The following is a 27,669-nucleotide window of genomic DNA, read 5'->3' as shown; positions in this document are numbered from 1 at the left end:
GACTCGTCAAAGGAAATGTCATGCGGGGCAAGTGCAGTCTGGTTACCGAGAGACCAAACGGTGTCACATATGAAATCACATTTTCAACGCAAGTACCTCCAAGAACCACCGTGCCATGTCGACGCACGCGGCGACGGACGTCAGCGCTTGGCATCGACTGTACGCTTCGCTGGCCATGCGGATGAAGGCGGGGTCGCGCCGCTTGCCTCGAGAGGACCCGATGCGGTCGGTCCAGGTCGCACGAAGACACACGAGGCTCTGATGGAATGCGTCGTCGAAAACTGTGCGCGCCCACTGCACCATGTGATGGATTTCAAACGCGGACGAGTCGGTTTGGTCCACACCATGGGGGAGCGACTTGAGCGGCGGGGAAATCGACGCGCGGAGGGCTGTGACGCGGTCTAGCAGGAACAGCGGCGACGACGACGACGACGGGGAGGATGTGTTGAGCAGTTTTGTTTCCACCCATCGCTCCGTGATATGTGGGACAAACGTTTGGGTAAACGTGTGGTGGCCGTGCGAATGGCCCAATACCCATGGCTTTTCGTACGTAAAACACTCGTCGTCCAAGTGCAATGTGGTCTAAAATATATCACTTGATGGGAAAAAGTGATATATCAATATGTCGTACGTACGTGATCGGAGTCGACGGTGCTCACGACAACGTCCGTGGGTTGCCAAAACGAATGGTTGAAATGCACGTGCTATGCCATTAGTGACGACAATATGGAAGGAAACACGTAGGAGTACATGGCTTTGTTGAAGATGCACGGGGACGGAAGTCCATGTTGGATAATGCGTCTGAACAGCATGCGCTTTGTTGAGACCTACGTCGGCCTCACAATAGGCACTCTGCGTGGCCAAATCTTGTCGCTATAATAAGGCAATGTCGTGAGGACCCTTGACTATCGAAACGTGCAATTGGATCGTCTGTCGCAGATACCTTGACACGGGCGCCATCGACGACCACGCCCTTGGCCACCCCCATTTGAGTGAAATTCTACTTTTAATTACTTCCATCATGGGGTGCATGCAATCGATCGGTGGAATCAGCACCTGCACCACTTGGCAGCCCACGGAACCACATCCGATCACGACAACCCGCGCATCGCGAAGTCGCTCGACCGCTGCACGACCAAACAAAGCCAACACGTGTGCTTCACCCACGGATCCTGCGGCGTCGTGTTGGAACTGGCGCTCCTTCTTGATGTCCTTTGGCAGCAAGTCCAGCAAATCCCAGTACACAAGCTGCGACACAGGACATCCAAATCCTAGTGAAGCGTTATCGATCTATCAAAACATATCCACGGTCATACCGCAAAATTTCAGCAGTTCTCGACAGGCCATTCCTGCCACCAACGCACTCAGAGGGGCAAACTCAGCGGACGCCGTACGTGCCACTTCAAGGGTTAGGGCATCCGGCACCACTTGGACGGACACGACAGTACGCCCGAACGCGGCGGCGGCAGCAGTCTAGGGTTGCCTTGTTATTCGTGTCGGATCACTGGCTGCCCGACAAGACCTACATTTGCGACGAAGTCCTTGGTCAAGTTGACAACTTCTTGGGCATGGTGCGCGTTGTTAACTTGGGGGAAGAAGCCGTGGCGTTGGCGGTAGCTGTACAGCCCATGCAAAATCGAATGCAAATGTATGTTGCGCTCTACAAACAAGGAAGTTTGGCGGCCAAAGCAGAACTCGTTTTAGCACCGTTGTCTTTGGACGAGATGTAGTACGGGCACGCGACAAGTTGAGGTGCGACGATGTTTTCCCGATACGATTTCTACAATGACCATTTCATCCATGTTAATAGAGAATGATGGTGTATAGCAACGAACGAACGAACGTGCTGGATGGTCCGCGTGCCACGTATTTTCTTGAGTTTGAGGCGGGTGTGCTGGGTCAAATCAAACACAAACAACGGCGACACACCGAAATTCACGACTAATCCGGACGGGGGCGCCACTTGAACGACGGGAAACTGCCGGCGATGGAGCCACGTCAGGTCGGCACTGTCGCCACCAGCATGGCAAAAGGCAAACTCGACCAAGTCGCCTTGTTGTACCAGCTAAAAACGTTAGAAATAAAGTTACTGCTTGATGTCCGATAGAAAATGTCTGTACCAGGTGGATGCATTGCTCTTGCACGACCACAGAGCCTCCAGCGACGTTCATTTGAACGACAGTAAACTCGAAGCTCTCATCTTCCGTCGCCTAGTACAGCATAGTCTTTGTCGTAAGATTAGTCGTTCGATTGAGTAACGTACGGTGTGGGGGCTACCGAAGTCGACGAATACTGACCCGAGCAATCCTCGGCTCTCGGCCACCACGACACCAATGGGAGGGCTCTGCGCATGGCAGAATTCACTCAACCCAATGATTTCTTCCCGGGATAGCGGTCCGCTTGAAAACACAACTGCCTATTGTTTGATGTGTTTGTCAATCATGGGAGATTGTGCTTGTGGATACGAACGTGATAATTCAGCAGCAAATCTGACGTGAGTGTTCCAGACAGCGACAAGAGGACAGTGGAGGGGGGGCTCGTGCCGGCCAGTCGTTCCTTGATCACAGTGGCTTTCTTCTTACCAACATCCACTCGCATGTATGCAGGCTACCAAAGGTTGTCCTGTCAAATCCATCATGTCCACAGCAGTACGAACATGCGATGCAATATCGTCGTCTCGGACACAGTCGTCGTCGTGGATTGTAATAGACTTGAGGCTATGGCTTAGCAGAGTGCGCACTGACAAGTTGGCCATAAGGAATAAGTTGCAACAGCATAAGAAGTGTACAGTGCACACTTCTTACCAATGTCCACCCCCACCCCACGCAATCCAACGACGAGGATCTGCATCCTGGCAATGGATTTCATCCTGTTGTATCAAGGGTTATACCTGCCACCTCTTGATAGGGGTACCATGTTGAGCCAAACAGAAGCAACGGTCGAGTGTAGTAGTCCTTCGCAAGAGTCATCGGAAGAGGAGGTGTCTGTTCGCCCATGGAACTTGTGGTCTTTGCCAGTTCGAAACGTCACAATATCAGTACCTCCGTAGGATTAAATATTGAATAGTCAGTCACGTTGGCATGCAAGTCGTACACAGGAGTAGACTTTTCAATCAGGTAGTGCAACGCTACGCATAGTCAAATGCAGGAACGATGAAGAATATTTCATAGCCATAGCCAATGACCGATTGGCCTTTAACGCTATATAATACTCGGGGGGGTCCCAAGTTTGACGACTTGTGTGTGTTTTATGCATTCATGGACATCGTATTCACTACTGTACACTTGAGGAATCATCCCCACAACTTGATTTAGACGCTGTGTTTAACATTGAGGTGGGGGTGATACTTGGTGAGGAGGTCGCGGATGTTGGAGTACGGGCTGCTTATTGACAGTTGGCGCGGTGAATACCTTGAATGGCATATGCCAATGGACACGCACAGGAACGATATGACTAGAAGGGCCCACACTTGCAGCGCAATTCCAACCATGTCTCGCGCGATCAAGAGGGCGAGGCGGTCAGCAGTCAGCGCCTTGGAAGACGAACATAGCGCCCCCTTCTTGGCACACATGCGGATGGATACATAGTGCACTGCCGAGATCGAATCGAGAATCACCAACGCCGCGAGGAAGGCCGCGACAAACACGCGAAAGCTGGCGTGGAAGTTGGTGGAAAACCCAAACGCGATGCCAAGCATGGCGCCGAGGGGACGATTGAGGCTATCGAACAATGAAGCCGCTTTCCCACTGTCTGGCAGCGAAATCGAATGGGCGAAGAGGGCCAACTGGGCCGAGAGCATTGCCACGCATAGGCCACGGAGGAGTTTGGTGTTGATCTTGATCATCGTGAGCTCGGGTACGTGGCACACGGTTTGGGACGCGTGGATATGTTGTGTCCAGTGGTAGCAGCAAGCAAAACCGACGAGAAAAAAGACCAGGCCACATCCATACGCGACCATAAGTTGGTTTAGATTGGCTTCAAACTCGTCTGGTTCTGTGGGGGGTGGCGTTGCGCTCATGCTAGTCATGTTGTAGAGTTTGTAACTGCAAGGAATAACGCCATCGAAAACGAAACTGTGCCTTGGACAAGCCACACAAGTGAAAACTTACATGTCAAACTGTGCAAGACACCAACAACGCCATATCCATTCTTTGTTGCATGTCCCTGATAACGTAGCTCGTGAACGGAATTGTGCACACAATACGAGGTCAACGACTATATAAATCCGGTTGTTCAACCCATCGCCCCTTCCAAGCAATGAAGCTGATGACGACAACCACTTTCGAAGTCGAGATCTTCCCATTCAATCAACTTTTCATCATCACCAATCACAGTACGTATTGCAAGAACCTTGAATGAAGCCAAGGGCAGGGAGTAAATGCATATCCGAGTGGAATTCCAGTTGAAACGAGCGTTACACGAGAAAAGCGTAGATTCAAATGTAGCCAGAACTTGAAACCGCCAAAAGTAACGGCCACGTTCGGAAAAGATTTGTCGTGTCCTACGGGCCATCTGGCATATCTACCCATGAGTGCCATGCAGCCGCGCACGGTGCTTCGGCAGACAACGCTGCCACAAGCCACCGAGACGACCCCGCTCATCCGTCGGTTCTGCCTCGTGAACTTTGTGCTGTGCCTCGGTGCCGCGCCAATGTTCTTCGTGTTTGCAACCAAAGCCATGACCTTCCAAGTGCTCTACGTTGCCGGTGGGGCGTTGGCCATTTCGTCGCTCCTTGCCTCGGCCATGGTACGATTCATCTTGACACTCGACAAGTTGCTCAGGTCGACTCTAGGGCATCTTGAAATCCACACCAAGTCTTGTTTGGAGCATGATGTTTGCCGTCGCCGCCGCGTACGGACTCATCAGCGCGGGAGGTCTTTGTGTGTTGTACTTGCCTTATGCGAGCGCTGAATTGACCAGTGCCACCGACTCGCAGTATGCCAAGAGTGTCGTGCTACCGAGCGAGCTCAAATCCGTACGTGGCAAAGGCGGCAGTACGTGATCAGTTGACTCTTGTTCCCTTAGCAAGCTGTGGTGGAGCGACTGTACCTCCAAGTGGGCGGCGCGGTTCAGCTCGTGCTAGGCCTCATCGCGTCGTATCAAGTGCGCCTCTTGTTTCACGTGTTGGGGGAAAAGGTGAGCGTCAAGCTGTTACTACAATGACATTCCTATGCTGACATGTCCTGTGCTAGCGAGCGTCGGTGGCCTTTCTTCAGGTTCTCTCACGCCTGATAAACCTCCCACCTTCTGACGCAAGTTGTTGGCGTACAGGCATTTAGCGCCTTCATGATCCCCCTCTCGCTGTTGTTTATTGCCGGGGGGCAGTACATCATTTCATCGCAAACGTTGGCGTCAGCTCCGTACACTGGTTTGCCCTGCATCTCTCTCTCTTGTCAAATGAAGCCCAACTTGTTGGCTCCTTGGCAGGAATCTTCATCTACATTTGCGGGCTCATGGTGCTGGTGCTGTCGTTGTTGGCATTCATCGGGTCCGGGTTCGAATACCGTCGGCTCCTCAACACGTTTAGCTGGCTGGCGTTTCTCACCGCTGTCTTGTTGATCGGGGCGGCCGTTGCGTGTTTGGCAGTCACGTCCAACGTGGAAAAGTCCGTGATCAACAACTGGGCCACCATTCGAGTCGTGTTGCCGCCGACGCTCCAAGCGCGCTACGACAAGAGCCAGTTCGTGCTGTTCGTGCAGGTAAAACCAGCAGCTTCGTCTTATTGTCTATCACGTGGTTATGATTTCTAGCGCAACTTGTACGGCATGGCCTACGTGGGCATCATTTCCGGCTTGTTTATGCTGTTGCAGAGCTTATCGGCGCAGTCGATTCGAGAGATCATGAACGTGGTCAAACGCCGCGCCGCCCAAGACAAACGATGTGCTTTGGACCCGGAACTCCATCCCGAATTCGTCGCTCGCCGTGAAGTACGACCATATGTGCCTTGTCGAGTGCCATCAATGATGTTGTGGTTTCATCTGTAGTGGACCCTCCTGTTTAAATCGTCCAAGCGCAACCAACGCATTTGCATGCGCGTGATCTGTGGGGTCGCCACGTTGCTGCTGCTGGCCATCACCGTCATGATGACGCTGAGTGTCGTGTTCACGACGCAGTGCGCGAGCATCAGCAAGGCAGCCGAGAGCCGCTCGTATCGATTGGGCAATACTACTACTCCCTGTGCGAATTACCGCTTGCAAAACACGTTTGCTGCTGGACGCCTCCAGCTTGTGCGGAGTACGACCACGCAGGGCAACATCACGTTCCAGCAAAACGCCGTCTCGGTAGGCTGAGCCTGCGATTGTAATATTCGGAAACGATGAACCATGTTGCAGGACAAGTTCTTGGCCGGACAAGCGTTTCAAAGCTCTGTGGACGCGGACAACGTGTGCACGGTCGCCGCCACCCCCACCAACTCGGCGACGTTTCTGTGGTTTGACACATCCTGTCAGGTGTGTAGTAGATATGGACTTGTACTTGGAAGGAAACTATCTATCGTAAAAGGTGGCCAATGTCAAAATCGAGCTGCCCATGCTTGTGGCCGGTGGGCGTGTACCGTTCGTGTCGTTGGCATCCAAATCAACCGCCATCGACATCAATTTGCTCCAGGTAGTAGTAGTTTGTTATGGTTTCAAATGTTCACACAGGCTAAACGAGTAGAATGGGTCGTCCACGCTGGTGCAAGGGCTCAACGTGACGTCAGACCTGGCCAACATCAACGGCTTTGGCGTGTACATTGGTTCTGGAGGGCTCAGTGTCACTTCAACCTCGGGGGAAGTGAACATGTCGACCGTGTTTGTGAATGCCACGAGGGGGGCGCTGGGGGGCAAAACGCCATCGACCCTAACGTCGTCGTTGGGAAGTGTGTCGCTTGCGAATGCGACGCTGGTGGACAGTCCGCTGACAATGTCTACGGACGTGGCGGGGGTCGTGGTGCAAAACGTAGCAGCGTACGTCGTCGCATATCATTACTAGGCGCGGAAACGTAACGTAACGGCACATTTGCAGGACGGTGTCCCATGGCCGGAGCAATGTCACCTTGTCCAGTGGATCGGGGGGTATTGTCGTATCTGGGTTGACGGCGGATTGGATTTCCATGCAAACGACGTCCGGCGCGATCACCACGGACGGGCTCATCTCTAGCGTACGCATTGTATCTGGACTCACCATGGGTTTTGGTGAATATTCTCTACACTTTATTCTAACTTTGAAGTCTTACCCAGGGTACGGGACCGTTCACGGGGCGTATTGATGTGACGAGCATTGGCGGCGACGTGCGTCTGCTCAACACTGTCGCCAAGGGGTATGTGCACGTGGAAACCAACTCTGGCAACGTGGTGGTCCACCTGGCGGTAACTAAGAGATGGCAGTCGATAGTGGCAGATCCTTTTGAACATTTCCTGGTAGAGCACGTCGTTTGTGGGGTTGTACTATGTGCGCTCCGAGTACGGACGAGTGTCGGTGCGGTATTCCAATTCAAGCTACGATTCGGTCAAATCGTTGCCGGTAACATAGTCAGAAGATGAAAACTCGGACAGGTTTCCACTGATGATGGTGTGTGTGTAGACGGCGGACCCCCGCGAGTCGCAGGGGCTGATCAACTGCGACACGAGCTGCCACTTTGTTGGAGACATTTACATCCGAACGATCTATGGCAACATCGACGTGCTCGTGGGGTGCAAAGATACAACGTGTGCTTGATCATGCACACGACAACAAGGCAGCTTATAAAGACTACATAACCATCGACTTCAGCTATTGTTATGTTGAAGTAGTTACGATATATGCGAAGAGCATTCTCTAGAAACGTTCCAACAACGTAACTGTACGAAACGGTCACTAGTTGACCGATGGAAATTACCGAGGACTTGCTGAAGCGCCGCAGCAAACACTTTGACATTGCATGCATTCAACGGCTCAACCTGGCAGGCTGCGACATCCGGACGGTGGCGCTCTTGGAAGGGTGTACGAGCCTCGTGGAGCTCAACTTGGCCAAGAACCACGTACGCTGTCTAGCTTACCTCCAACTCACAATGCCATATGTGGTAGCTGCTGTCGTTGCATGGGATTCCGACGCTGCCAACACTCAAATGTCTCGACTGCTCGTTTAACACCGTGACCACATTGGGTACGTGACGACCAACAGAGTAGTAAATGTGGTGACAAGTGGTCGTAGATGGCATGTCGCCCCAACCTCAACTGGAAGAATTGCATGTCGAGGTGAGTAAAACAATTCATCACGATATGCTATGAGGAAAGGGGTTCGTATTGCGTTGGTGAAGGGCAACGACTTGGCTCGTGTCGATTTCGCCTTGCTGCAAAAGCAGGTACTAACCTCCTTCCCCCATCAATCCCTCCATCTCCTTCGCTCTCTTTAATAGCTCCCTCGCTTGCGACGACTCTTTCTGCATGCGCCGGCTGCACCTCGGTCCAACCCAGGTAAGCTATTCTGTGGTGTTTGAACATATCGCTCCCGTATATAATATCTTCAGTCTGCAAAATCGACAAATACTTCGACGTCGTCCACGCGGCCATGCCGTCCCTCGAGAGCTTGGACGGCGAGGTTTTCGCGCTTCGTCAAGTAACAAGCCAAACAATCTCTCAATAGTTGCTCACTGCGATTGTTAGGTACATACAGCTCGGGCTGTGAACGACGATCCTGAAAGCGACGCCGACTTGCGCGCGGCGTTGGCCGAAGCTGCGTGGGACAAGGTGTCGTGGGGGCTGCCCGCCACGGACGACCCTGCAAGCTTTGTTCAAAACAACACCAAGAAATTCAAAGGTGCCAACAACCCTCCATGTGTCCCCGACCTATTACGATCACAGTACTAAATTGGTTTTCGCAGCACTTTTGCTAGAGTGCAACAACGACTTGCACGGTGAATCACTAGATATGCTAAACAAACTCAACACGATGCTGAATTAATGTCTTGGTCTTATGGGAACAACGACGGGGGGGTGGGGTTGGCTTGCTGCTTTCGGATTTCTTCTCGCTTGACCCACAACTTTTCGCGCTCTTGAAGCATGGCCAGTCGTAAGTCGGCCATCTCGGCCTTCATCTGGTCCATCTCTAGCTTCCTCGCGGCGGTTTCGGCCGCGCGCTCTTTCGCCGCTTTCTCCATGTGCACTTTAATCGCGTCCAAGTCTTGGGCTAATTTCTGCGACTCGGTGGCAAAAAAGTCAGACCCGAGGAGCACTTCTGGCTCAGCCGCCCCCACTTCAGTGATCGACGGACTCGCGCCGTCCTGAAACAAAAAGTCGTACCGCGCGAGCATCTCCTTTTGTTGCTCAGGGGAGTACTCTGCCGCCGCCATGCGGTCCATGGCTTCCTGACGCTTCCCCAGAAACAGCAGCCGACTCACGACGCCCCGGACCTCTCGACCCCGTTCCGCGACCTCCCACCCGTGCTTTATGGCCGCAAACTTGTTCAACGCGGTGCAGTCGGGAGTGAGTCTCGCCGGCACGAGTCCAAATACTTCGAGCCGCCACGAGGTGGTGCCGTCCTGTCGCTGTCCTCCGTCGGGCACGGGAGGAGAAGTGGCAGTAGCGCTGTCGGGGACCGGCACGACGCTACCGATTTGATCCGGGGACGCTGCTTCGGTGGGTTTGGCAATCAACCCCGAGAATGGCTGGACAGACCGCAACGCGTCGGGCACCACCCACCGCGTTTCGTCGAACCGGCCTTGAATGATGTACCCTCCTCCGTCGACACATGGCGGCAACTGCATCACTTGCGTGTTGTTGTAGTTGGTCGCCTTGACAAGCAGGTTGCCCGTGGCCGCGTCGAGCACTTCCAGTTTCACCGCAGCATTCGCCACCGACGTCGACAGTTTCAAACTTGTGTGGATCGATGACGTGGCTGTCCCTGCTTTGGCCTTGGCATCGTCCTCGCCCGCGTCGGGCCCAAACACGTCCCGGAACAGAGTTAGGTACTTGTTGGGGGTGTACGACCCCGAGAACACAGACGACACGACGGGGTACTGCGTCAGCGGTGCCTGGATCGTCCAATCACTGGCCACCGTGATCGTAAACACCCCGGGGGGGATTACCACGTTTGGACACGGCAGACACTCGAGGACCACCGTGTAGCTCTCCGACGCGTTCGCGGGGTTCAAGTCAAAGTACCCGCCAAGGAGATTCAATCGAGTGGACACTGACGGCAGCTCCGTAGCCGACGAGGTGTTGTTGTGGACCAAATGCACGTGAAAGTAGGGCGACGCGTCGGCGTCGTACATGTGCAAGCCCAGATACAGTCGGTTCCGGGACCCGCTGGTCGCCGTGACAGTCATGTTGAACCGATGGACGACATGCCACGTCCCCGCCGCCATCGCATCATACGACGCGTCTAGCGTTTCCACGTTCATGTGGCAAATGTCCCTCAAACAATCAACGACGGAGTGGACGAAGATCGGCACGTCGCTCTCGACCTCGAGACTGTAGCCGTTCTGCAAGTCGTGTGGATACAGCCGGTACACATGTGTGCCGGGGCCTACGACTTCGAACGGCCACGTGACATTTGGTTTCAAGACGCCGGCGTTTTGGTTGATCGTTGCGGCGGGGGGCGTGGGCCAGCTGAGCTGCTGCTTCTCGACCAGCAGCATGCCCCGATCGCTTGGAGCGTGGAGGACGTCGTCTGCGGCGGCTACCGGCGCGCAAGTGAGCGTCACGTACAGCATCGTGGAGGACACAGTGTCGGGGACTTGTACGGTGAGGAACTTTGGAAGCGCGTTCGAGTACGGTCGCTGGATGCGTTGGGGGTTGTCGGGGTTCGTCGTATCTACTTGAACGGTCCTACGTCAGAAGGCATGGGTCGGACGACGTTGATATGTACGAATGTGGACTACCATTCTTGCACCAATTGATGCGTATAAGTTGGAATCGTGTGCAGCACGACCGTGGTCAATTTGTGATACTCGATGCTTTCCGACGTAAACGACAACGTGTCGTGGGGCGGAACATTGGGCTGCAGCGTGAAGATGTTGATCGAAAACGATTGCCCCGACGTACGAATGCTCGACATGACAAACGCTTCGCCGCACGACGAGTTGAAGTGCCTTGTTTTGATGCTGGCCATTGAGCACACGAGCAGAACGTTCTACGTGCAAACTCGTCAAGTGCAAACACGCTGAAGTGCAAACTCATATCCATCGGGTCGTACGTTCATGGTCAACGACGGCTGAACGTCCGACAATGTCGTGGAGGGCACTGCCGCATCCAAACAAGGCGTGATCTAGCAATATCGTACCGCAACATCCTCATCATCACGTTTGAATATCGCCATCAATCTTGTCGATAACGTCATGGGTACTTCTTACTTTGGCGATTGCTTCGGCCGCGTTTAAATCCGACAAGCCGACATACGCACGCGATTTCCATCCTGCCAACGCGTTCAAGATAAACCCCACCGACTGCGATACCGTCGAGGGGTGGTTCATCGTCGACAGCGTGTTGGTCCACGCAAACACCTTGTAGATAGCCTTGGCCAGAAGCGTTGGCCAGATTTCGCTCGGCTGGGAACTGCTGAGCACCACCACTTTGCCCTGGTCGTCCAGCGGCATACGATCGTCCACTTCGACCTTGCGCCATTTGCCCATCACAAACAGCTTCACGAGGTACTTCCCGCCCGGGTTGACCGTCGGGATGCGTCGATTCGTTGCTGTCACGGTCTGGGGGTAGATGGCTTCCCAAAAGTACGGCTGATTCGCCACCATTCGATCCACGAGCCGACTGATAACGCGGCAGCCCGAGGCGAGGGGCGAGTCGACGTAATCTCCTTCTGGTACGGAGGGCTTGACGACTGAGTTGGGCTCGATTTCAATCACGGGCGCCGACCCTGCCATGACAATGTAGGTAACGTCGTCACAGGGGCGAGCGCGACTGGTCACATACCAAAGATCTCGTTAAACAGCAACGGCGCCGGCGTGCCAGCGGCGGGGAAATCAAACGTTGTGTCGCCGTCGTCGCCGTCGTCGAGCAGATCTTCGTCGTTCAACTCGGCCTCGGTGGCTTGTTTGTGGGCTGCGATGGCCTTTTGCAGCTTGATTAAGCAGCTTTCCTCGTACGCCATGAGGGCTAACTCCTTTTTCTCCTTTTCGCTTTGAATCCGCGCCTCTTCCGTGTCCCATCTAGCCATGCAAACGGTCATTCAGTAAGGGACTATGCAAAGGGCACTGTACCTTTTGATATCGTGGGCTTGTTCCGCGCTCCACACACGTTGAAAGTCGTTGGCCCAATCCAGGCGTTCCGCAGTCAATGGAGGGGCAAACCCGGGCTGTGTGCCCTCAAACTTCTCGACCATTGGGTCCAGCGACGAGTCGTACAGCACCTACGCTCAACGACGTGTGCTTATTCACTCGTTGCTGAGCAACTACTCAATCCCGTACGTAGCAACATCGTGGCACTTTGGGCTCTTCAGCCTTGGCATCGATCGACTCGATCTTTTTTCCAGAAGCCAAGTTCCCCTTTTTCGTTCCCCCGCCAGGGGTCTTCACCGCCGGGGCAGACGTCGTTAGCTTGGGTGGCTCGGGTAGTGGCGGCAAATACTGATGCGGGCGCTTCCATGTAATTGACGATGTCTACAATGGTCAAGCAATGAGCTCCTTATGAATAGCGACGATTATTGTACGAACGTCAATGTGTGGAGGTAGCACGGGTAGCCCCATGGGATCTTCGAATGGCGCAGTGGCAGTGTACCAGTTCTCTTGATCTACACGACAGAGTAAGCGTTGCACAGTTACAATGAAGGTACCTACCTAAATTTTCGTTCCATTCAGGAAAGCTCTCCTTTGGCATGATGGACGGAACGTACAGTGGCGGGACGTTTTCAGGAGGCGGACGTGTTGGGTGGCGCTACAGCAAGCATGTCGTCATTGTCTTCCTGTCATGCGTTCGCACATGCTATGCATACCTCGCGGTCTTCGGACACAATGACTTGAGGTCCGTCATCTTGAACGTCCTTGACTGGCTTGGACGAAGCGGCAGCAGGTTTCTTTGGCCCCATGCTTGGCAAGGATCGAAAAAATGGTGCCTTTTCAAATTTGGTCGAACAATATTCCGGATACAAGAACTGCCGGATAAAGTTTGACAGTTACGACGTGAAACGGCCGTGGGATTTGCGAGAGTGTGGGGGAGGAGTAAGTTGTCTCGCGACGGTCGTTTCGCTGGCACCACCACGATCTCTCGCCACCAGCACATGTGGAAGTCAACGTCCTCCATTGTGGGCAAGACCAGCGGCTTGGATGACCTGCCCATGGTACGTCCCTGTGCTCCTGACGTCCATGCCTAAGTCCATGCACAGGTCCTGCAACAAGAGATCAATGATTTCCTTCACTTTGCGCAAAATCGAAAACAGCAGAAGCTCGTGCCACGCATTAACAAGTATGGTCCCATCGTGACCATACCGTTCATGGGATTCAAATGCTCATCTAATAGGGTGGACTTTACAAAGCCAATGCCAGACTCGGAGTTCAGCCTCTGTCTTCAACTTCAGCTTTACAGCAAGGATTTCGTCGATGTTCGTCACACATTTCCATTCGAAGTCTCATGGCATGTTCCAGGGCTGGCCTCTTTCGTCGATGACGTCCATAGCGTCCATGTCCCTTACATCGATCTCCCTCGAGCGCGATCGCGGCAAATTTACTCTTGTTGTGCGCATCCCAAAGGCGTACCCACAGGCATCGCCCGACATATCGTGCGTCATGGGGGGCGAAGTACGTACCATCGGTTGGTTTCTACAAGCCATGACCAGTGTGGCTGGTAGTACGTTCCCCCACAACTCAAACGCGGGCCAGCGTTCGTCATGCCTTGGATTCAGCAGGGCTGGCCATCCACGTATTCCCTGCTTCAGTTTGCAGAAGACTTGTGCACAGCACTTGGAGCGCCCGAGGACATTGCCACAGCCAGCTTCCTTGCGCCGGACCCAAAAGTATTTCCCCTCAACACGCATCACTATGGTGCTAGCCCTACGTCGCAGCCCTCGACCGACCTGCCAAGTACGTCAAGCCTTTGCGTAGTTAGTACTGGTTGAGTCAAGTCGTGTTTGTAGAGCCATCGGTTGAACACACTGTGGACTTGCTGATGATGGGCAATGATTATCATGCTGAAAGGCAGGTAAAACAGTTGTCCTTTCAAGGTTCGGCAAAGTTGGCAACTACCAACATTGGTTCCCCAAATCCATTCGATTCCAGTCCGCATACGTCGGTGCCGAAAGCAAACGCGCAGATGTTGAACCCAGATTCTTCTGGGAAACGGGGCAGTGTGTCCCCTCAGTCCACGCACGATCTACTGGGCATGCATCAACCAACTACTCCAAGCCATTCGAATGGTCGAAGCGCGACGAATGACTTACTTGGCTTTGACATGGCGCTGACGTCCTCATCGCATCTGCCACCCCCCGTCGTGCTGCGAAGCAACGGCCACAGCACAGGAACCCTCGCGATTCAAACGAGAAACGGGGGCAACACAAGCCCCCAAGGCGGAGGCAATGTGCAGTCGCCCCGGGGATTGGAATTGCGCTACCAGAGCAACGAATGCTGCATCAAGTGCAAGTTCAAGGACGAAGCGCGGCGGTTCGTGTTTGACAAGTCCATGAGTTTCCAGCAACTGCAAGACGCGATCATGCGGTTGTTTCAATTCCCGCCCACCACCGTCGTCACGCTGGCGTACTTGGACAGGTGCATATACATTTATATATATATATCATGGTTCCTCGTGGGAACTTGTGTATAATCCTCACACGGTCGACTGTAGCGACGGCGACAAGTGCGGATTGTCGTCCGACGAGGTAGAGCCTCCATGTTGTCCCCTCTCAAACTACCAGTCCATTTCATTCGTGAGTTACATAAACAACTTGCTTAGGAACTGCGAGCGGCCTTGTCGCACTTTCCAGACACGTTGATTCTGCATGCAGACATCAAGCAAGGCGAACCACCCAAAAAGCCAGAGCCGCCCGTGGTGCCAGCGCCTATGAGGGGTCCGAGTGGTATGTAGAGGATCCGACCACTATTTCATAACACTAACGACATCCGTCCAAACTCCTTAGGGGCCAAAACAGAAGACACGAGTTTACGAGAAATCAAAATCGAGGTCTGTCTGATATAAACAGTGCTAGTCTCACGCGATTGGTGTAGGATGTAAAGCTCGAAAAGTGTATTGGCGTGGGCTCCAGGTCTGTCAGAACTACCACGACGATTACTCCCTTGAAACCTTTAAATTTATTTCATTTCCTCACATTGTTGTGGCATCGTAGCTGCAAAGTGTACAAAGCAATCTGGAGAGGCACCGAAGTGGCGATTAAAAAGTACGTCAAAAGTCGACAAATATATATATTTATATATATTAGAGATATCGTTTCTATACATCTCTGACATGGGTCCCAGGTTCACGTCCCAGAACGCCGACACGGTCAACAAAGAGTTCAAACACGAAGTGCACATGATGACGCACCTGGGGTGCCACCCGTGCATCGTCCTGCTCTTGGCCGTGTGCTCCACCCCCAAGAGCATCGTGTTTGAATACCTGCCCTTCTCCCTCTTGTAACCCAAGCACCTCAAGTTCAAACTCACGTTCCGACGTATGACGTAGCGAGCAAATCAACGGCTCCCAGGACCCGTCCAAGAAGATTCCGCCGTTCCCCAACACGTGGCAAAAGCGGCTGCAAATGATTGTACGTCGGAACGTCTCGATAAACTCTATCTCATACTGTGTGGGTATAGATGGATGTCGCGCGGGGGCTGCAGTTTCTGCATTCGTTCAACATTGTCCACCGTGACCTCAAATCACTGTACTATAAATATGCATCAGTGGAGGGTTCTGACGACCGAGTTGCCTAGAAACTTGCTCATCACAGACGAAGGCCGAGTGAAACTTGCTGGTGAGTAGTCAGCTCAACAAGTCCTTCGAGCCAACGTTGGTGAGAGCTTCGTTTGCGGTAGATTTTGGCATTGCCAAGCTCGCACAAGATGAGTTTATGACGCGGTGTTGCGGCACCTATCAGTGGATGGCGCCGTACGTGATGAATATATATATATATATATATATATATATCTCCCTTTTGCGGCGAAATATTTTTCAGAAGAGTTATATATATATTGCATGCATGTAGGGAGGTGATAGTGAGTCAGTCGTATTCTGTGAGCGCCGATATTTACAGCTTTGGCGTGGTGATGTGGGAGATCTGCGAAGCGTCGGTGCCGTTTGCCGACACCCCCGCCGCGCTGGTGGCCATGGCGGTGATTCAGGAAAATAAACGACCGGCGATCTCGCCCAACATTCCCACAGTACGACCGTCGTCGCTTGGAGGTGTCTCTAAAGATAATGGGTGGTGGTGGTGTAGCCGCTCAAGGAGCTTATCTGCAAGTGTTGGGACAAGGAGGCCACCGTGCGCCCTGATGCGGCCACGATTGTGAACGACCTGACCAAGTTCCTCCAAGCTAGTCAAACCCCAACGTAGTACACACGATGGGGCTCAACTGGGCGTTCTGAAGCCAACGGCATGTCACGGGATGGGTTGTTGGAATGGGTAGTAAAAATATAACACAATTTCTTTCCGCTGCTTGAACGGCTTGGGGGAATGCAATAGAGGAGGTCGTTGTTGCCAAACAAGATTGTGTTAAATAATAATATCTGCGATGTCGTACGGGTGAAAACGGCATCCCACGGGCAGTGTGACGTCATCGCAAACGACGTGATACTCAATCCGATGCTGGAATGCTCCCGGGCGACGACACGTCTTGGTTGATCGCCGTACTACTCCATGGCTCTATCCGTGGCGACGCCAGTGCTTTGCGCAGATCTTGGACGCGCCGCCCATACAATGACGACGACGGTCTAGTCCTAAAGAAGAGCTGAATATAGAAAATAATAGAGGTCTAGCCGAAACGTAGAGTTGAATATATACGTCGAAGTAAAAATTACATTCACAAATATATAAATGAAATCTCACTCTATTTAAAAAATAGGTCAAATTTTATACATAATTATTTTTATTATATATTTTGTTTGTGTTTAGTACCGAAGAAGAGGGCTTGGCTGGGGTGTGATGGCCGGCGTGCCCAAATGCGGCTGCTGCAACTTGCGTAGAAGGGACTCGACCGTTATCGGTAGGATCACACCGGTTTCGTGGGGGTCCATGGCGCGTACGAGCAACGTAATCTACCAGATAATTCATGGGTATGTCATCGTGACAAGATATGTCTGGTAGCATACGTCGTGTTGCGTCCACCCGAGGTCCAAATGAAACAAAATCGACCGCAACGCCGACACGGACACGGACCCATCGCCTACTCGATCGGTCTGACCAAACAAGTCCAGCACGGAGATGCGCCGCTCAGTTAAGTGCAGCTGCAGCGTCAAGAGCAGCTACAAAAACACACACATTCTGGGCTTAGTGACACCATAGTGTGTTGTGAGTGTATGCTTGCAGTACCACGTTGGTTTGAGTCGTGGCGTGGGTGCGGGGGCTCTTGGGGGGTGCAGATCGAATGGACCGCACCGATCGGATGCCGATGTTATCGTTGTGGATGTCTTCATCTCGATAGCTAAGGTCATGGGTTGATGATCGTGGAGCAAGTAATGGGGCACAGTTGGTTTACACATGGATGGCATGCAACCGACGCTTGGCTTCATCGTGGATGGGGCCATCGATTTGCCGCTACACACTCGTTGGTCGTGAACTTAAAGTACTTGGCGTTCTTAAAAGAGATTAGAAGGGGCCAGTGTGAATCAAACCTGGATGCCAAATCCGTCTTTCAGGGGGATGTTGAACTTGTTGTACTTTGCGGGGGTAGAAGGCAGCAGCTGTCGACTGGACGACTGGACATGCTGTTTTTTCTATCCCGTTTGGCAGTAGTAGTGTGGGAGACTCGACCTAAGTACCGAGGTAGCAAGCAAGCAATGGGTAGGTGTTACCGAGTAGTGCAATATCTTGTGCATCATGACTTTGATCTGGTTGCGATGGTCCACCAACGTTGTGTTCTCGGCGCTTTTGCGATTGCGGCTGAGTCGTGCTGACCTGTCAGCCGGGTGAGTCTACGGCCTCACATGGGCCCAACACACACACGTACAGGTCGGTGGCTTGCACAGACGTAGCTAGGCGACTCCGACCTAGAGGCATCACATAAGCTATCGAAAGGTGCTAGACATCGACGCACGTAGGGACACAATGCTGCCAGGCTTGGATGTCTTTGCTACGTCAATATCGTAAGGATATATCCAGATTGGGCCCACGGTGGCTACCCGATGCAGAACCAGATTGGGGATTGATACTCAGCAGTTTCATTTGGTGGTTGATCAGTTCATCGTACACGGCGACGCGCCCGCCAAAGTTGCGCGTGTCGCTGTGAAAGGCTCGACGCGACGGAGTCGTCGGAGCCATCGTTGGAACAACTGCACTTTGCACGTGGAGTGATCTATTTATAGCGGTGTTGTGCACACGCGGCAAAGTGACTTGGTACAACGTACGCGGTAACGTTATGAGATGATTACTACTTAAAGCAAGCAAGGGATTCAATGTATGCCTTGATATTGGCGCGAAAGAGTTTGCACTTGATGGGCTTCGTACTCCGCGCGTCGTGCACGGGGTTCTTGGTCACCAACTCGACGTACAAGTTGCCGTACATGTACTGCAGCGCCTCCTGCAGATCGCCGCTCTGGTTGTCTGTGGAGAGGATGAACCGCAATCCAGACGGAGTTTCCAAGTGGTGGCACGTGTACACGTCTGTCTTGAACGTCTTGAGCGAGTGAGTCTGCGGCGTTGACGTTGGAGGCGACATCTTGCGAAGAAACTCCTTCAGGGAGAAAATGAGCCCAAACATGAGCCGCTTCTCCTCTTCCGCGTCGTTCAATGTCATGGCGTCACTCGACCGGTTCCATTCCTCGTACATCAAGCATGCTCCAGACCGATTGAAGATGTAGAAGTTGTAGATCATGACCGGCGTCGGGTCGATCGATCAATCGGCAATCTGCAAGTTGCCATGTTATCCGGATAGGGCAACCTTTTCTAAAACAATGTGTTTTTTTCACGAAATGTTTTGTACTCCAAAGTATCATTTTTCACATGAATCATGAATTTATGGCATCTCATCCCAAAATGTCAGGTGGAATTTCCAACAGTCACTTTATATCCCAAGGACTTACAATATGGTGTTGTTACGGCACACACGACCTCCCGCTGAAGCAAAAGGATGTACAGTAGGCGGTGAAGTTGTCAGAAGCCGTCGTTCCCGATCTACCGCCTCCCGTAACCAAGCATTTCTCCCCTTCTACATTTTGCCATTCCCATATTCGATTCGAATGAGCCAATCACAGGCCGTTTCACGTAGTGCGTGGCTATGTGCAAGCATAGAAACATCAGCTTGAGTTGTCCATACTTATGGAGTGAGGTTTGGCGCCGAGACCTCGATCATCATCCCGCACTACGACGATCTCGGTTCTACCTACCATGAACCCTCCGCAACAGCCAGGGCCGCTCCTGCCCAACACGGCGCTCTTCCGAGCGACACTCCCGCGACCACTCACGTGGCAACGACCCGCAGACTTGAACAACCGAATTCCTCTCATGCAGTCCATCGAAGGACTACTCGCTACAACGACGTCTCCCCTACCTACCGTCGGGACAGCTCTTGCTGGGCTCGCGCGTAAGCTGGAAACGTACCTATACATCGAATCGGCATCGTATGCCGAATACGCCAACCTTCAAAGCCTCCCTCGGCGTGTCCAAGCGCTGACCGCGGCCATTGTGAACCGCAACATTCGCAAGCGCGCCAGACCCGCCGATTTTGCATCGTCTGGAATGACCTCTACCAGCGCTCCTCCATCACACTTCCATGCACCGCTATCGCATGCCACTCCATCGAGCCACACGTCGACGTCCCTAGCTACGCTTTTCTCCTTTGCAGGCGGCGATATCTGGCACACCCTTGTGTGGGAGTACGTAGGGGGCCTGGACACCCTTCGCTGCCGCGGCGTCCACCGAAACGCCGCGCGACTCGCTCCCACCTACGTCAAGTCGCTCCACTTGAGCTGCAACACCGCACGCGCACTTCTTTCCTTCGGCCACGCCGCCCTGTCGCATTGCATCCACCTTGAGGAGCTTGAAATCTACTCCCTCGCCGCAGGCATCACATTTGGCCGTCGCTCCATGTTTGCACGGCACTGCTCGCAGCGCTTCGTGGTCACTCACGACGACCACGAACAGATCGTGTCGTTGCTGGCCCGCCAACTTCTCCGGCGGTGCTGGCCGGTCCTACGTCGACTGTCGATTGTGTGTCTCTTCACAAATGATCAAGCGAACGGGGAGGCCGACGTGCTGCTGCACTGCCTCAAGCAGGGTGTGTGTCCAGCGCTGACGGAGCTGTCGCTGCCTGGCAACAGTTTCGGCGACTACGGCGCCATCCGCGTCGCAGAGTTGCTGCAAACGATGGGGTGTCCGCAGCTGTCGTTGCTGGACCTGCGCCGCAACTTTATCGGCGAGCGGGGCATGCAAGCCCTCGCGAGGAGTCTCACTCAAGGGTCGTGCGTGGCGCTAAGCGAACTGTGCCTCGGGGGAAATATGCTCACGGATTCGAGCCTTGCCCACTTGCTCGTGTCCATGGAGAGCCGCCAGGTGCCGCAGCTAACATTCCTCGGCCTCGAAATGAACTACCTCACGGCCCAGGGCATCCAACAACTGGGCACGAGCGTCGGGAAGCTGGGCTGCCCCCGGCTCACTCAAATTTCGTTTGGCGAAAACAGCGTCGACGACGACGATGCCAAGAAGATCTTGAACCAAGCGATTCTCATTCAGCGGGTCAAGCAAAAGCGCGCCGCTGCTGCCCATGACGTTGTACAGCGTCGGCTTGTCATTTAATGCTGGTATTCACGAAAGTCGATATTTCCGTCGCAGCTCATTCGACTTAGATTGCGTCCACTTGTCAAGGCTTTCTTCCTGGTAATTCGAAGTCCCGGTGGCTATCACTGTTTCATACTAACATTACTCTGGATTAAGTAGTAGCATACAGTAAGATGGCTCCATTCAGATTTTGATGTAAGCCAGGAAAGGTCAATCCCAGCTCAACCACCAAAAGGGTGGGTTGGCTCACATCAGCGTTAACAGTAACTGTAAGAGTATTCAAATGTAGGCACTTCAACTGGACAATCACTCACGAGAAATTTCTACGATAATGGTAACGAAAACACCTGTTTGCGAACAAAAATATGGGTGGAGATTAATTGAGTTTTGGATTATTAGTATTAATATTAATATCATTATTATTAAGACATTCCTTCGTGATGCCCCACTGGCCCAAGTTGGTCACTTCCCCCATTCCACTGAACAACAACCTCGTCGTGCGTCGGGATCAGAGTCCGATCCCGACGACCTCATCAAACTGGCCGGCGAAATCAGCGGCAACGTTGTGGTCTATGGTGGTGCCATAGTTGGAGACTTTGATCGTGTTGCTGGGGCGGCATACCCGACGACAAACCACTCGTGCCATTCTGTCATAGTCGACACGGCTAAGGACAACACGATCGTGTCGAGCTGAATATCCTTTCCACAAGTGTGGACGTATGAGTCTAGGGGTGGTGGTCACTCCCAAATTACCGTTGATCGCGCGCCCCGATGCCATCCAAGCCCACGTGGACTACCGAAACCGAGACTTGGTCGCTGAGCACATGACAGTGCACCTTTCTTGGCTCCGACCCTACAGTGCATTCGGGGCATTCCCAATTTCGATAGTACAGGAGGTTTGGCTACGCCTTGTGTCCTACTCGTGAGGTTGGGCGGCCACAGTGTCCGGCGTTCATTTTTGACTGGGTGGCTCGACCCAGCGACACGGCATCTCATCCGATGCGAGTCCTGCCTTTGGAGAAACATCGTCGCTGGAAACGAGTTTGGGACTTACCAAGTGCGCCTCATCTTTGTGATCCATGGCCCTGTCGTTACGCAAAAGTACCAGGTTTGTGGTGGTACAGCGGAAATGTCCATCAAGTTGAGCTCGACGCCCCAGAAACACGAACTGGATCTCGTGGGCTGACGTTAAGCCTGTCGTGCCTCGTTGGCTGCCGACCTTCTACACTAGTGTGTTCCTTCCCCGTCACGTTAAACACTACGCCCTCAAGCCAGTCAACCCTGAAACCACGAACGACGGTGACGTCGAGTCGCCCACCAGAGCTGTACCAACTGTAATCAAGTTGAAATGTGACGTTGAAAATGTAGACCAGCCGTCCGTGCTTTCGAGGTGGAATGACGCGTGGCTACCAGACACACATCGTGGCGACTACTGGTAACACTCACATTCCATCGCTTCCAGTGTTTTTGAAGCAGATTAGATTATACCGGTGTTTAACAATCGTTTGGCTACCGCCCTGAATTTCCAAGTCTTGACCAAGTCGTTTGAAATCCACGGATGGCCCAAACATTCGGCAGAGGCACGTTGTTTGAAATCGTTCGTGGCTAAGTGGCGAATATCTCCGAGCTCCCCCGCATGAGTATCTGGGCGGAGGGGGCAACCAGGCATCTCCGCTGAGCTTCTCCCCGACATGTTGTCGACACAAATGGTGCTGGACCATCCCAAGCTGGCCGACCGAGCTTCAGGCGGCGCACGTGGAAGCCATGGCGAACAAATTCATGGGGGCGTGTATGACTGCGTGTTTCCGTGCATAACAGCGGATGGTATAGTGTGTTCAGAGTAAGAACCGTAAGCGATTAATAGACACAGGTTTGGCAACACTTTTCTTTGCAAACGACATCCTATTTCACTTACAGGGGGAGAAATTTAACCAGTTTTCGTTCCCACTTGAGGTTGCAATGGTTTGGGACAAAGCTAACGATAGCGTTGAAGTGCACATCTTTACGGACAGTGATTGTACCTCACAAGGAATAGCCCCATATACGCAGCAATGGTAAGAGTGAAAGTGCGGAACGAGTAATGGACAGTTACAACCACGTTTGGACGGTTACATTTCGCATGGGCATGAGCAGTTACAGATGGTTCGACCGTTACACCTAGTGCAATGTAGATATGGGCTGGGACGACGAAGTACTCGTGGAAGGTGGCAACGATGTGGATGATATTGTGGTTGTGCCTACTGCCCAATTGGTCCAAGTAGGAATGGCAGACACCAACCTCATGGCAACATAACTGAAGTCTGATAGGTTCAGAGACGACGCAGGGCCAGCCAGCCTAGACCTCAAAATATGACAACCCGCCGGACTCTGCTCATGTACTATGACGAGGACTCGCAAGTGTTCCTGCTTCGAGACGCCGAGGCCACGGTGCCGCACGTCGGCTCCACCGTCCCAACGGTTGAAGAGTCCTTGCCACTATCACCAGCCAAGACATTACTCCAGCTTGTCCATCCATGGAAATGTCATGTCCAAGATGTCGTTGAAATAACATCCCCAGAGGACACCAAGATCCAAATGCCAAAGTCCAAAAAGAAACGAGTACACTTTAAGGTGGAATCCCCCAAACGTAATCGTAACAACACTCCGCCCTTGTCGACGGATCCAAAGGCGTTGGCTAGGCGTGAAGCCATCGATGATGTGTGTTCAACCTCCCCCAGAGTTGAATCAGAAACCCTTGTGCGCGATGTCAAGACTCAAGACGCACCGGGATTCGTGGAACGTAACCCGTCGACACTACCATCTAGTTCTTCACTAGTGGTATTTCCCACGGATGAAGGATCATTGAGATTGGCAATTGACGAACCAAACAAAGGCGCACTCAAAATCCAGCCTGAGGGCGTCCTTGCGACTGACTTGGACGTGATTCAGTCCCTCTTAACGGCGCTCGTGGACCAAGTGGTTGCGTCTATAGCCATTCCCCCTGCGATCGAAGAGCCAGGACTTGCCATTGCCATGGACATATTGGAAGCTGTTCTCGATAGAGTCTTCAACCCACTCAGCTGCCAAGATCGTCATCGTCATCCAAACAGTCAACCTCTACCTGCCGCCACGGTCAACAACCAACGTGTACAAAAGACGCTTCTGAAAGCATGCACTCAACCCAAGGCGGCTTCCCCACACTTGTCCCCAAAGAAATCACTAAAGAAGGCCCATCAAAACAACCAAAGCACCAAAAGTCAGTCGGTACTACCCCCCACGAATTCCAACGACTCCGCAGCGCCGGAGACTTTGATGACGTTGGAGATTGAAGGACGCTGGGGCCCATTGGTTGAGCGCCTCCGTCGCGACCCCACGATTCCTCGGCCATTGTCGCAGATCGAATGGTGTACTGGTATCAGTGACGTTCATGTCAAGCAGCGTCGGGATGGCGTCCATGGCCTTCGCTGCACGTTTTCAAACGTCACGGGGGAATATTGGGGTGACGACGAGTACTAGGAATGTTTAGTGTATGAAGCAATATCCTATGTTAACGTTAAAAGGGATTCGTAACTCAACATGTATAGTACAGTACTTCGAAGTAGTAAGAACCGGAACTTAGTGATTTCGTTGTACATCTAGTATTTGTTACATCGTCATCAAACTGACGCGAGTGCCTCAATTTATCATACGAAGTGACAGCTCAGCGACGCGCAGGACCAATATTCCGTTGAATCGGAAGTGGTTCAGCTTGGGCTTGAATGGCCTTGCGGTTGTGGTCGGTGGCGCCTTCGTCTAAACTTACTGCGAAGGTTGTCAATCATTATATGAAACCCATCAAAAGGGAGTGTTGGTACTGTGAGTTCAGTAAACATTGGCAGGATTTGTCATGGGCTTTCACACGGTACCACAGTCCGCTCGCTTGGTGTATTCGCCGCCATTGGAGCGCTTGGACAGCGACGTGTATGCCATATACTCAGAGGACGCCACGATGCAGTTCGTTCCCTTCCTATGCCGGATGCCTGCCAACGACTGGAAGGAGCGGCGCCAGACTCATCGAGCCATGTACCACACCACTGGCACAGGGGCCTTTTTTGATGTCGTCGAGGCAGAGTCAGGAGACGTCATCGGGACCAGCGGTTTTCGAGTGGTGGATGTTGCTGCCGGGAGTGGCGAGTGGGGAGTTGTGATCTCGTCCAAGTATCAACGACGAGGGTACTGCAAGGAAATCCATGATGCTTGCATGGCATGGGCGTTGAGCCAAGGCGTCGTCACGGCCACTGCAAGAACTTGGAGCTCGAATGCACGAATGGTGACACTCCTTGAACAGTATGGGTACCGATTCGTGGAAACCGTTGAAAACGACACTGGCACTTGGCGAGCGTACGAACTCCACCTGCCCGTCACGTTGAAGGGTTAATTTCCCATCGTTGAGTTTGTGCTAAATTGCACTTGAACTTTCCACGCGCCGTCGTCCTTGGTGGACAATTTCGACACGATATGCGATATAGTGGGCTCTGGAGTAGTATGTCGTGGACAGTGGCTAGGTTGGCTGCATTTGGATGACTCAAACCGTACTGCATCACACTTCACAGTTAACGATTCTATCCTTATCTACTGGAGGTACGAGCTCACTAGCAGCCAGTTCGTCGAGGTATTGCTTGGTTCGATAACTTCCCACAGCCACGAGCAGCAACGTCGACACCACTGCCACGACCATCAACATTTCTTGAGCGATCACGGTATCTCCGCTCGCAGCATGAGACTTTAGGAGCTCCGTCATGTGCGTGGCGCTGTGGCCAATGTACACTGTAAGCAAAGTTCGGACACCACAGACGACATGTGTCCACAGGAACAGGCCAAATGACACATTCAAGAGGGCGAGACCGTAGTTCTTGACAAAGAGCGGGATGTAGGCAAACTGCACCAACACGACAAACTGGATCTCGTTGCGCTCGAGTAGCAAAGCCTACGGCAAGGTGAATATGGACCTATGTATTGTTCGTACCCAAGCCCGTAGCATTGGCTGTCCATCGTGTAGCTTTTGCCGAACTGTGTCTTGCATGACATAACGACCAAGCAAGAAGGCAGCGACGGATCCTAGTGTCCGGCCCCCAACAGCGACTGCTGTTCCAACGCCAAACCCAAAAATATACCCCGCCAAGAGGTCAAGCACCGTCGAAGGGCAGCTAGAAAGTGTCGTTAACAATATTGTCGATGATTCTTCTCAACCCACCACAAAATCACACACGCAGCGTAGATCAGCACGTAAATGAGTCCGCCGGACACTTGATGGGTCTAGAAAGACATTGTGTGCGAGGTCCGTACACACGAGCGTGTCATCAACGCGCACCTGTTCCCAGCGGACCAAGTCACGGAACGTTTGGGTTTGAGTAAACGCCCACAGGCCCACGACCACGACCAAGCACAACGCCCCAGCGACTGTGGATACGAGGACATTTGAGCAACGTGAAGACGGTTCTTTCGACGACTCCACTGCCATTGGAATCGAATCGTATGTCGGGTGCTCGCCCATGGTTGAATGCACCGATGAACGTTGTAGTTATCCGGATATCTTGAGGGTTAACCGAATTATCCGAGGATTTTTCGACAGGCGGAACGTATGGAAGATTTGTGACTCTTTGCCCTAGTTAAGCTTATACAGTATTTGAATTCAGGAGTTTAACGTGGAGTCCGTGAGCGGTTTTATTTTGCCTGGAATTGGATACTATTAGTATAACGTTAGTACTGTATACAACTCCACGAGCTTTGAAACGAAGTTTCAGCACCTAATGGAACGTACTTAAAAGAATTAACAGTAAAACAGTACTTCGAATTATTTATATGGATTTCAAATATCCGTGATAGTATCATGTGTCATCCAAACGTCATCCCAACGTAGGCCGTAGGCCGTGCCGCTCCCGGACGAGGCCTGTATACAATGACCTAGCATTATCCTAATTTACTCTCATCTATACTAATTAGGATATGACCTAATATTAATGGTGACCTGCCGCTGCCCGACAAGAAGAAAAGATAGATCATTCGGTGAAGTGAGAAGCTTAGATCCGCGCTCTCGTACGGCCGCGCTTGCGCAGACGGCCTCCCGGGCGCTCGGGGCCAACGTAAGGCTTGGTCACTACTTTAGGTTTCATCCACAACTTCATCCAATGTCATCCAAATTTCATCCACATGTCATCCACGCTTTTAATTCAACAATTATATTATATTAACCATAGTATCCAAGGTTGGTATTAATATTCAATGCTGTCCCGTAAGTCTTACGTATACCGGTTCGAAGTATACCGGTACTATACTTGAGTCTTAAAATAAAATAGTCGTTAAATAATGTATAGCATTACTACATGAGAGGTGCCATTTATTAAAACAATTGAGAAATTCTAACTATGATAATATTCTACATCATTATAATATTACGTTTGTGTTCATGAATCGTTGCTTGCGAACGTACAGCAGAGTTTCTCAGTTGGACCTTCAAGATTCTGCATCCAGAATATGTGGTTGGTGATGAAGAGATTGTAAAAAACAGCATCAAAATCGGCTCACTGGAAAATTTCTTTGCATTCGTCTCGCTCAAACGGACAGTACGTAATACTATAAATAGTAGTACTCTACTCGGAGAATTAATATTACTTCGAAGTACTACGTATTATTCATAATAACGTAAATGACCAATTTATGATCACTTTTTCGAAGGCGTCATCGAAGAATTCACATATCTCCGGTCTCAGGAACAATTTTCACATTCTGTAAAGTGATTGTAAACAACGAAACATGTTGCTTTAACCTCATCATCATATTATCGCCTTTAAGAATATTGTTTAGGTACAAAAGTCAGACTTTCCAAG

At 52.2% G+C, this 27,669-nt stretch overlaps 12 protein-coding genes across 16 annotated transcripts; 6 read left to right on the top strand and 6 right to left on the bottom strand.

Annotated features, from left to right (window-relative positions):
• Positions 1-26: 26 nt before the first annotated feature.
• On the bottom strand, positions 27-3,019 carry H257_04182. Of its 2 annotated transcripts, XM_009828586.1 has the most exons (15): positions 2,914-3,019; positions 2,805-2,869; positions 2,657-2,739; positions 2,470-2,607; positions 2,264-2,416; positions 2,121-2,210; positions 1,844-2,065; positions 1,708-1,780; positions 1,527-1,660; positions 1,317-1,473; positions 1,057-1,271; positions 944-1,000; positions 751-873; positions 636-704; positions 27-582 (listed from the first exon to the last, which is right to left on the bottom strand). In XM_009828586.1, exons 1-15 carry the CDS (start codon positions 2,994-2,996, stop codon positions 76-78), a joined length of 2,169 nt encoding a protein of 722 aa, XP_009826888.1. In that variant the 5' UTR covers positions 2,997-3,019; the 3' UTR covers positions 27-75. The 2 variants fall into 2 exon arrangements, with proteins under 2 accessions (XP_009826888.1, XP_009826889.1); XM_009828587.1 differs by having other exon boundaries at positions 2,657-2,869.
• Positions 3,020-3,273: 254 nt separating this feature from the next.
• H257_04181 (hypothetical protein) lies at positions 3,274-4,034 on the bottom strand. Its single transcript, XM_009828585.1, has one exon. It carries the CDS (start codon positions 4,025-4,027, stop codon positions 3,311-3,313), a length of 717 nt encoding a protein of 238 aa, XP_009826887.1. The 5' UTR covers positions 4,028-4,034; the 3' UTR covers positions 3,274-3,310.
• A 450-nt stretch (positions 4,035-4,484) lies between these two features.
• On the top strand, positions 4,485-7,775 carry H257_04180 (hypothetical protein). The gene is made up of 15 exons (XM_009828584.1): positions 4,485-4,746; positions 4,793-4,975; positions 5,026-5,136; positions 5,193-5,216; positions 5,272-5,368; positions 5,428-5,699; positions 5,751-5,927; positions 5,985-6,281; positions 6,333-6,449; positions 6,502-6,606; positions 6,658-6,947; positions 7,006-7,141; positions 7,221-7,349; positions 7,405-7,503; positions 7,564-7,775. Exons 1-15 carry the CDS (start codon positions 4,528-4,530, stop codon positions 7,696-7,698), a joined length of 2,391 nt encoding a protein of 796 aa, XP_009826886.1. The 5' UTR covers positions 4,485-4,527; the 3' UTR covers positions 7,699-7,775.
• Positions 7,776-7,847: 72 nt separating this feature from the next.
• Positions 7,848-8,829, top strand: H257_04179 (hypothetical protein; the record flags this gene model as incomplete). The annotated part of the gene is made up of 7 exons (XM_009828583.1): positions 7,848-8,000; positions 8,047-8,125; positions 8,174-8,217; positions 8,280-8,324; positions 8,379-8,436; positions 8,490-8,578; positions 8,626-8,829. The coding sequence occupies 7 exons, from the start codon at positions 7,848-7,850 to the stop codon at positions 8,827-8,829; spliced, it is 672 nt and encodes a 223-aa protein (XP_009826885.1).
• Positions 8,315-13,019, bottom strand: H257_04178 (hypothetical protein). Its single transcript, XM_009828582.1, has 10 exons — positions 12,905-13,019; positions 12,750-12,846; positions 12,627-12,703; positions 12,381-12,572; positions 12,174-12,322; positions 11,887-12,122; positions 11,313-11,830; positions 11,156-11,227; positions 10,842-11,092; positions 8,315-10,788 (listed from the first exon to the last, which is right to left on the bottom strand). Exons 1-10 carry the CDS (start codon positions 12,995-12,997, stop codon positions 8,934-8,936), a joined length of 3,540 nt encoding a protein of 1,179 aa, XP_009826884.1. The 5' UTR covers positions 12,998-13,019; the 3' UTR covers positions 8,315-8,933.
• A 102-nt stretch (positions 13,020-13,121) lies between these two features.
• Positions 13,122-16,581, top strand: H257_04177. Of its 2 annotated transcripts, XM_009828580.1 has the most exons (18): positions 13,122-13,249; positions 13,295-13,374; positions 13,429-13,510; positions 13,554-13,706; positions 13,757-13,988; positions 14,042-14,669; positions 14,746-14,779; positions 14,854-14,977; positions 15,038-15,081; positions 15,126-15,163; positions 15,245-15,295; positions 15,375-15,530; positions 15,580-15,661; positions 15,711-15,778; positions 15,828-15,868; positions 15,930-16,002; positions 16,100-16,274; positions 16,331-16,581. In XM_009828580.1, exons 1-18 carry the CDS (start codon positions 13,190-13,192, stop codon positions 16,445-16,447), a joined length of 2,238 nt encoding a protein of 745 aa, XP_009826882.1. In that variant the 5' UTR covers positions 13,122-13,189; the 3' UTR covers positions 16,448-16,581. The 2 variants fall into 2 exon arrangements, with proteins under 2 accessions (XP_009826882.1, XP_009826883.1); XM_009828581.1 differs by lacking the exons at positions 15,580-15,661; positions 15,711-15,778; positions 15,828-15,868; ... (1 more) ...; positions 16,100-16,274; positions 16,331-16,581 and having other exon boundaries at positions 15,375-15,570.
• H257_04176 lies at positions 16,582-18,399 on the bottom strand. Of its 2 annotated transcripts, XM_009828578.1 has the most exons (10): positions 18,232-18,399; positions 18,147-18,182; positions 18,060-18,099; positions 17,905-18,007; positions 17,725-17,826; positions 17,589-17,647; positions 17,423-17,534; positions 17,203-17,355; positions 17,009-17,148; positions 16,582-16,830 (listed from the first exon to the last, which is right to left on the bottom strand). In XM_009828578.1, the coding sequence occupies exons 1-10, from the start codon at positions 18,368-18,370 to the stop codon at positions 16,689-16,691; spliced, it is 1,026 nt and encodes a 341-aa protein (XP_009826880.1). In that variant the 5' UTR covers positions 18,371-18,399; the 3' UTR covers positions 16,582-16,688. The 2 variants fall into 2 exon arrangements, with proteins under 2 accessions (XP_009826880.1, XP_009826881.1); XM_009828579.1 differs by having other exon boundaries at positions 18,147-18,399.
• A 39-nt stretch (positions 18,400-18,438) lies between these two features.
• Positions 18,439-18,978, bottom strand: H257_04175 (hypothetical protein). The gene has a single exon (XM_009828577.1). The coding sequence runs from the start codon at positions 18,921-18,923 to the stop codon at positions 18,480-18,482; it is 444 nt and encodes a 147-aa protein (XP_009826879.1). The 5' UTR covers positions 18,924-18,978; the 3' UTR covers positions 18,439-18,479.
• A 370-nt stretch (positions 18,979-19,348) lies between these two features.
• On the top strand, positions 19,349-21,182 carry H257_04174. 2 transcript variants are annotated; one of them, XM_009828575.1, is made up of 3 exons: positions 19,349-20,847; positions 20,893-21,060; positions 21,114-21,182. In XM_009828575.1, the coding sequence occupies exon 1, from the start codon at positions 19,436-19,438 to the stop codon at positions 20,840-20,842; it is 1,407 nt and encodes a 468-aa protein (XP_009826877.1). In that variant the 5' UTR covers positions 19,349-19,435; the 3' UTR covers positions 20,843-20,847; positions 20,893-21,060; positions 21,114-21,182. The 2 variants fall into 2 exon arrangements, with proteins under 2 accessions (XP_009826877.1, XP_009826878.1); XM_009828576.1 differs by having other exon boundaries at positions 19,349-20,923; positions 20,984-21,060.
• An 82-nt stretch (positions 21,183-21,264) lies between these two features.
• On the top strand, positions 21,265-24,380 carry H257_04173 (hypothetical protein; the record flags this gene model as incomplete). The annotated part of the gene is made up of 6 exons (XM_009828574.1): positions 21,265-21,337; positions 21,554-21,654; positions 22,193-22,259; positions 22,490-22,648; positions 22,996-23,081; positions 23,132-24,380. 6 exons carry the CDS (start codon positions 21,265-21,267, stop codon positions 24,317-24,319), a joined length of 1,674 nt encoding a protein of 557 aa, XP_009826876.1. The 3' UTR covers positions 24,320-24,380.
• Positions 24,381-24,677: 297 nt separating this feature from the next.
• H257_04172 (hypothetical protein) lies at positions 24,678-25,385 on the top strand. The gene has a single exon (XM_009828573.1). The coding sequence runs from the start codon at positions 24,690-24,692 to the stop codon at positions 25,218-25,220; it is 531 nt and encodes a 176-aa protein (XP_009826875.1). The 5' UTR covers positions 24,678-24,689; the 3' UTR covers positions 25,221-25,385.
• H257_04171 (hypothetical protein) lies at positions 25,263-26,362 on the bottom strand. The gene is made up of 4 exons (XM_009828572.1): positions 26,154-26,362; positions 26,037-26,098; positions 25,809-25,989; positions 25,263-25,769 (listed from the first exon to the last, which is right to left on the bottom strand). Exons 1-4 carry the CDS (start codon positions 26,334-26,336, stop codon positions 25,383-25,385), a joined length of 813 nt encoding a protein of 270 aa, XP_009826874.1. The 5' UTR covers positions 26,337-26,362; the 3' UTR covers positions 25,263-25,382.
• Between the last annotated feature and the right edge of the window lie 1,307 nt (positions 26,363-27,669).

Source organism: Aphanomyces astaci (genome assembly GCF_000520075.1).
Source record: "Aphanomyces astaci strain APO3 unplaced genomic scaffold supercont1.7, whole genome shotgun sequence".
Taxonomy (NCBI): Eukaryota; Oomycota; class Saprolegniomycetes; order Saprolegniales; family Verrucalvaceae; genus Aphanomyces; species Aphanomyces astaci.
This window is presented reverse-complemented; position numbering and strand designations above follow the sequence as displayed.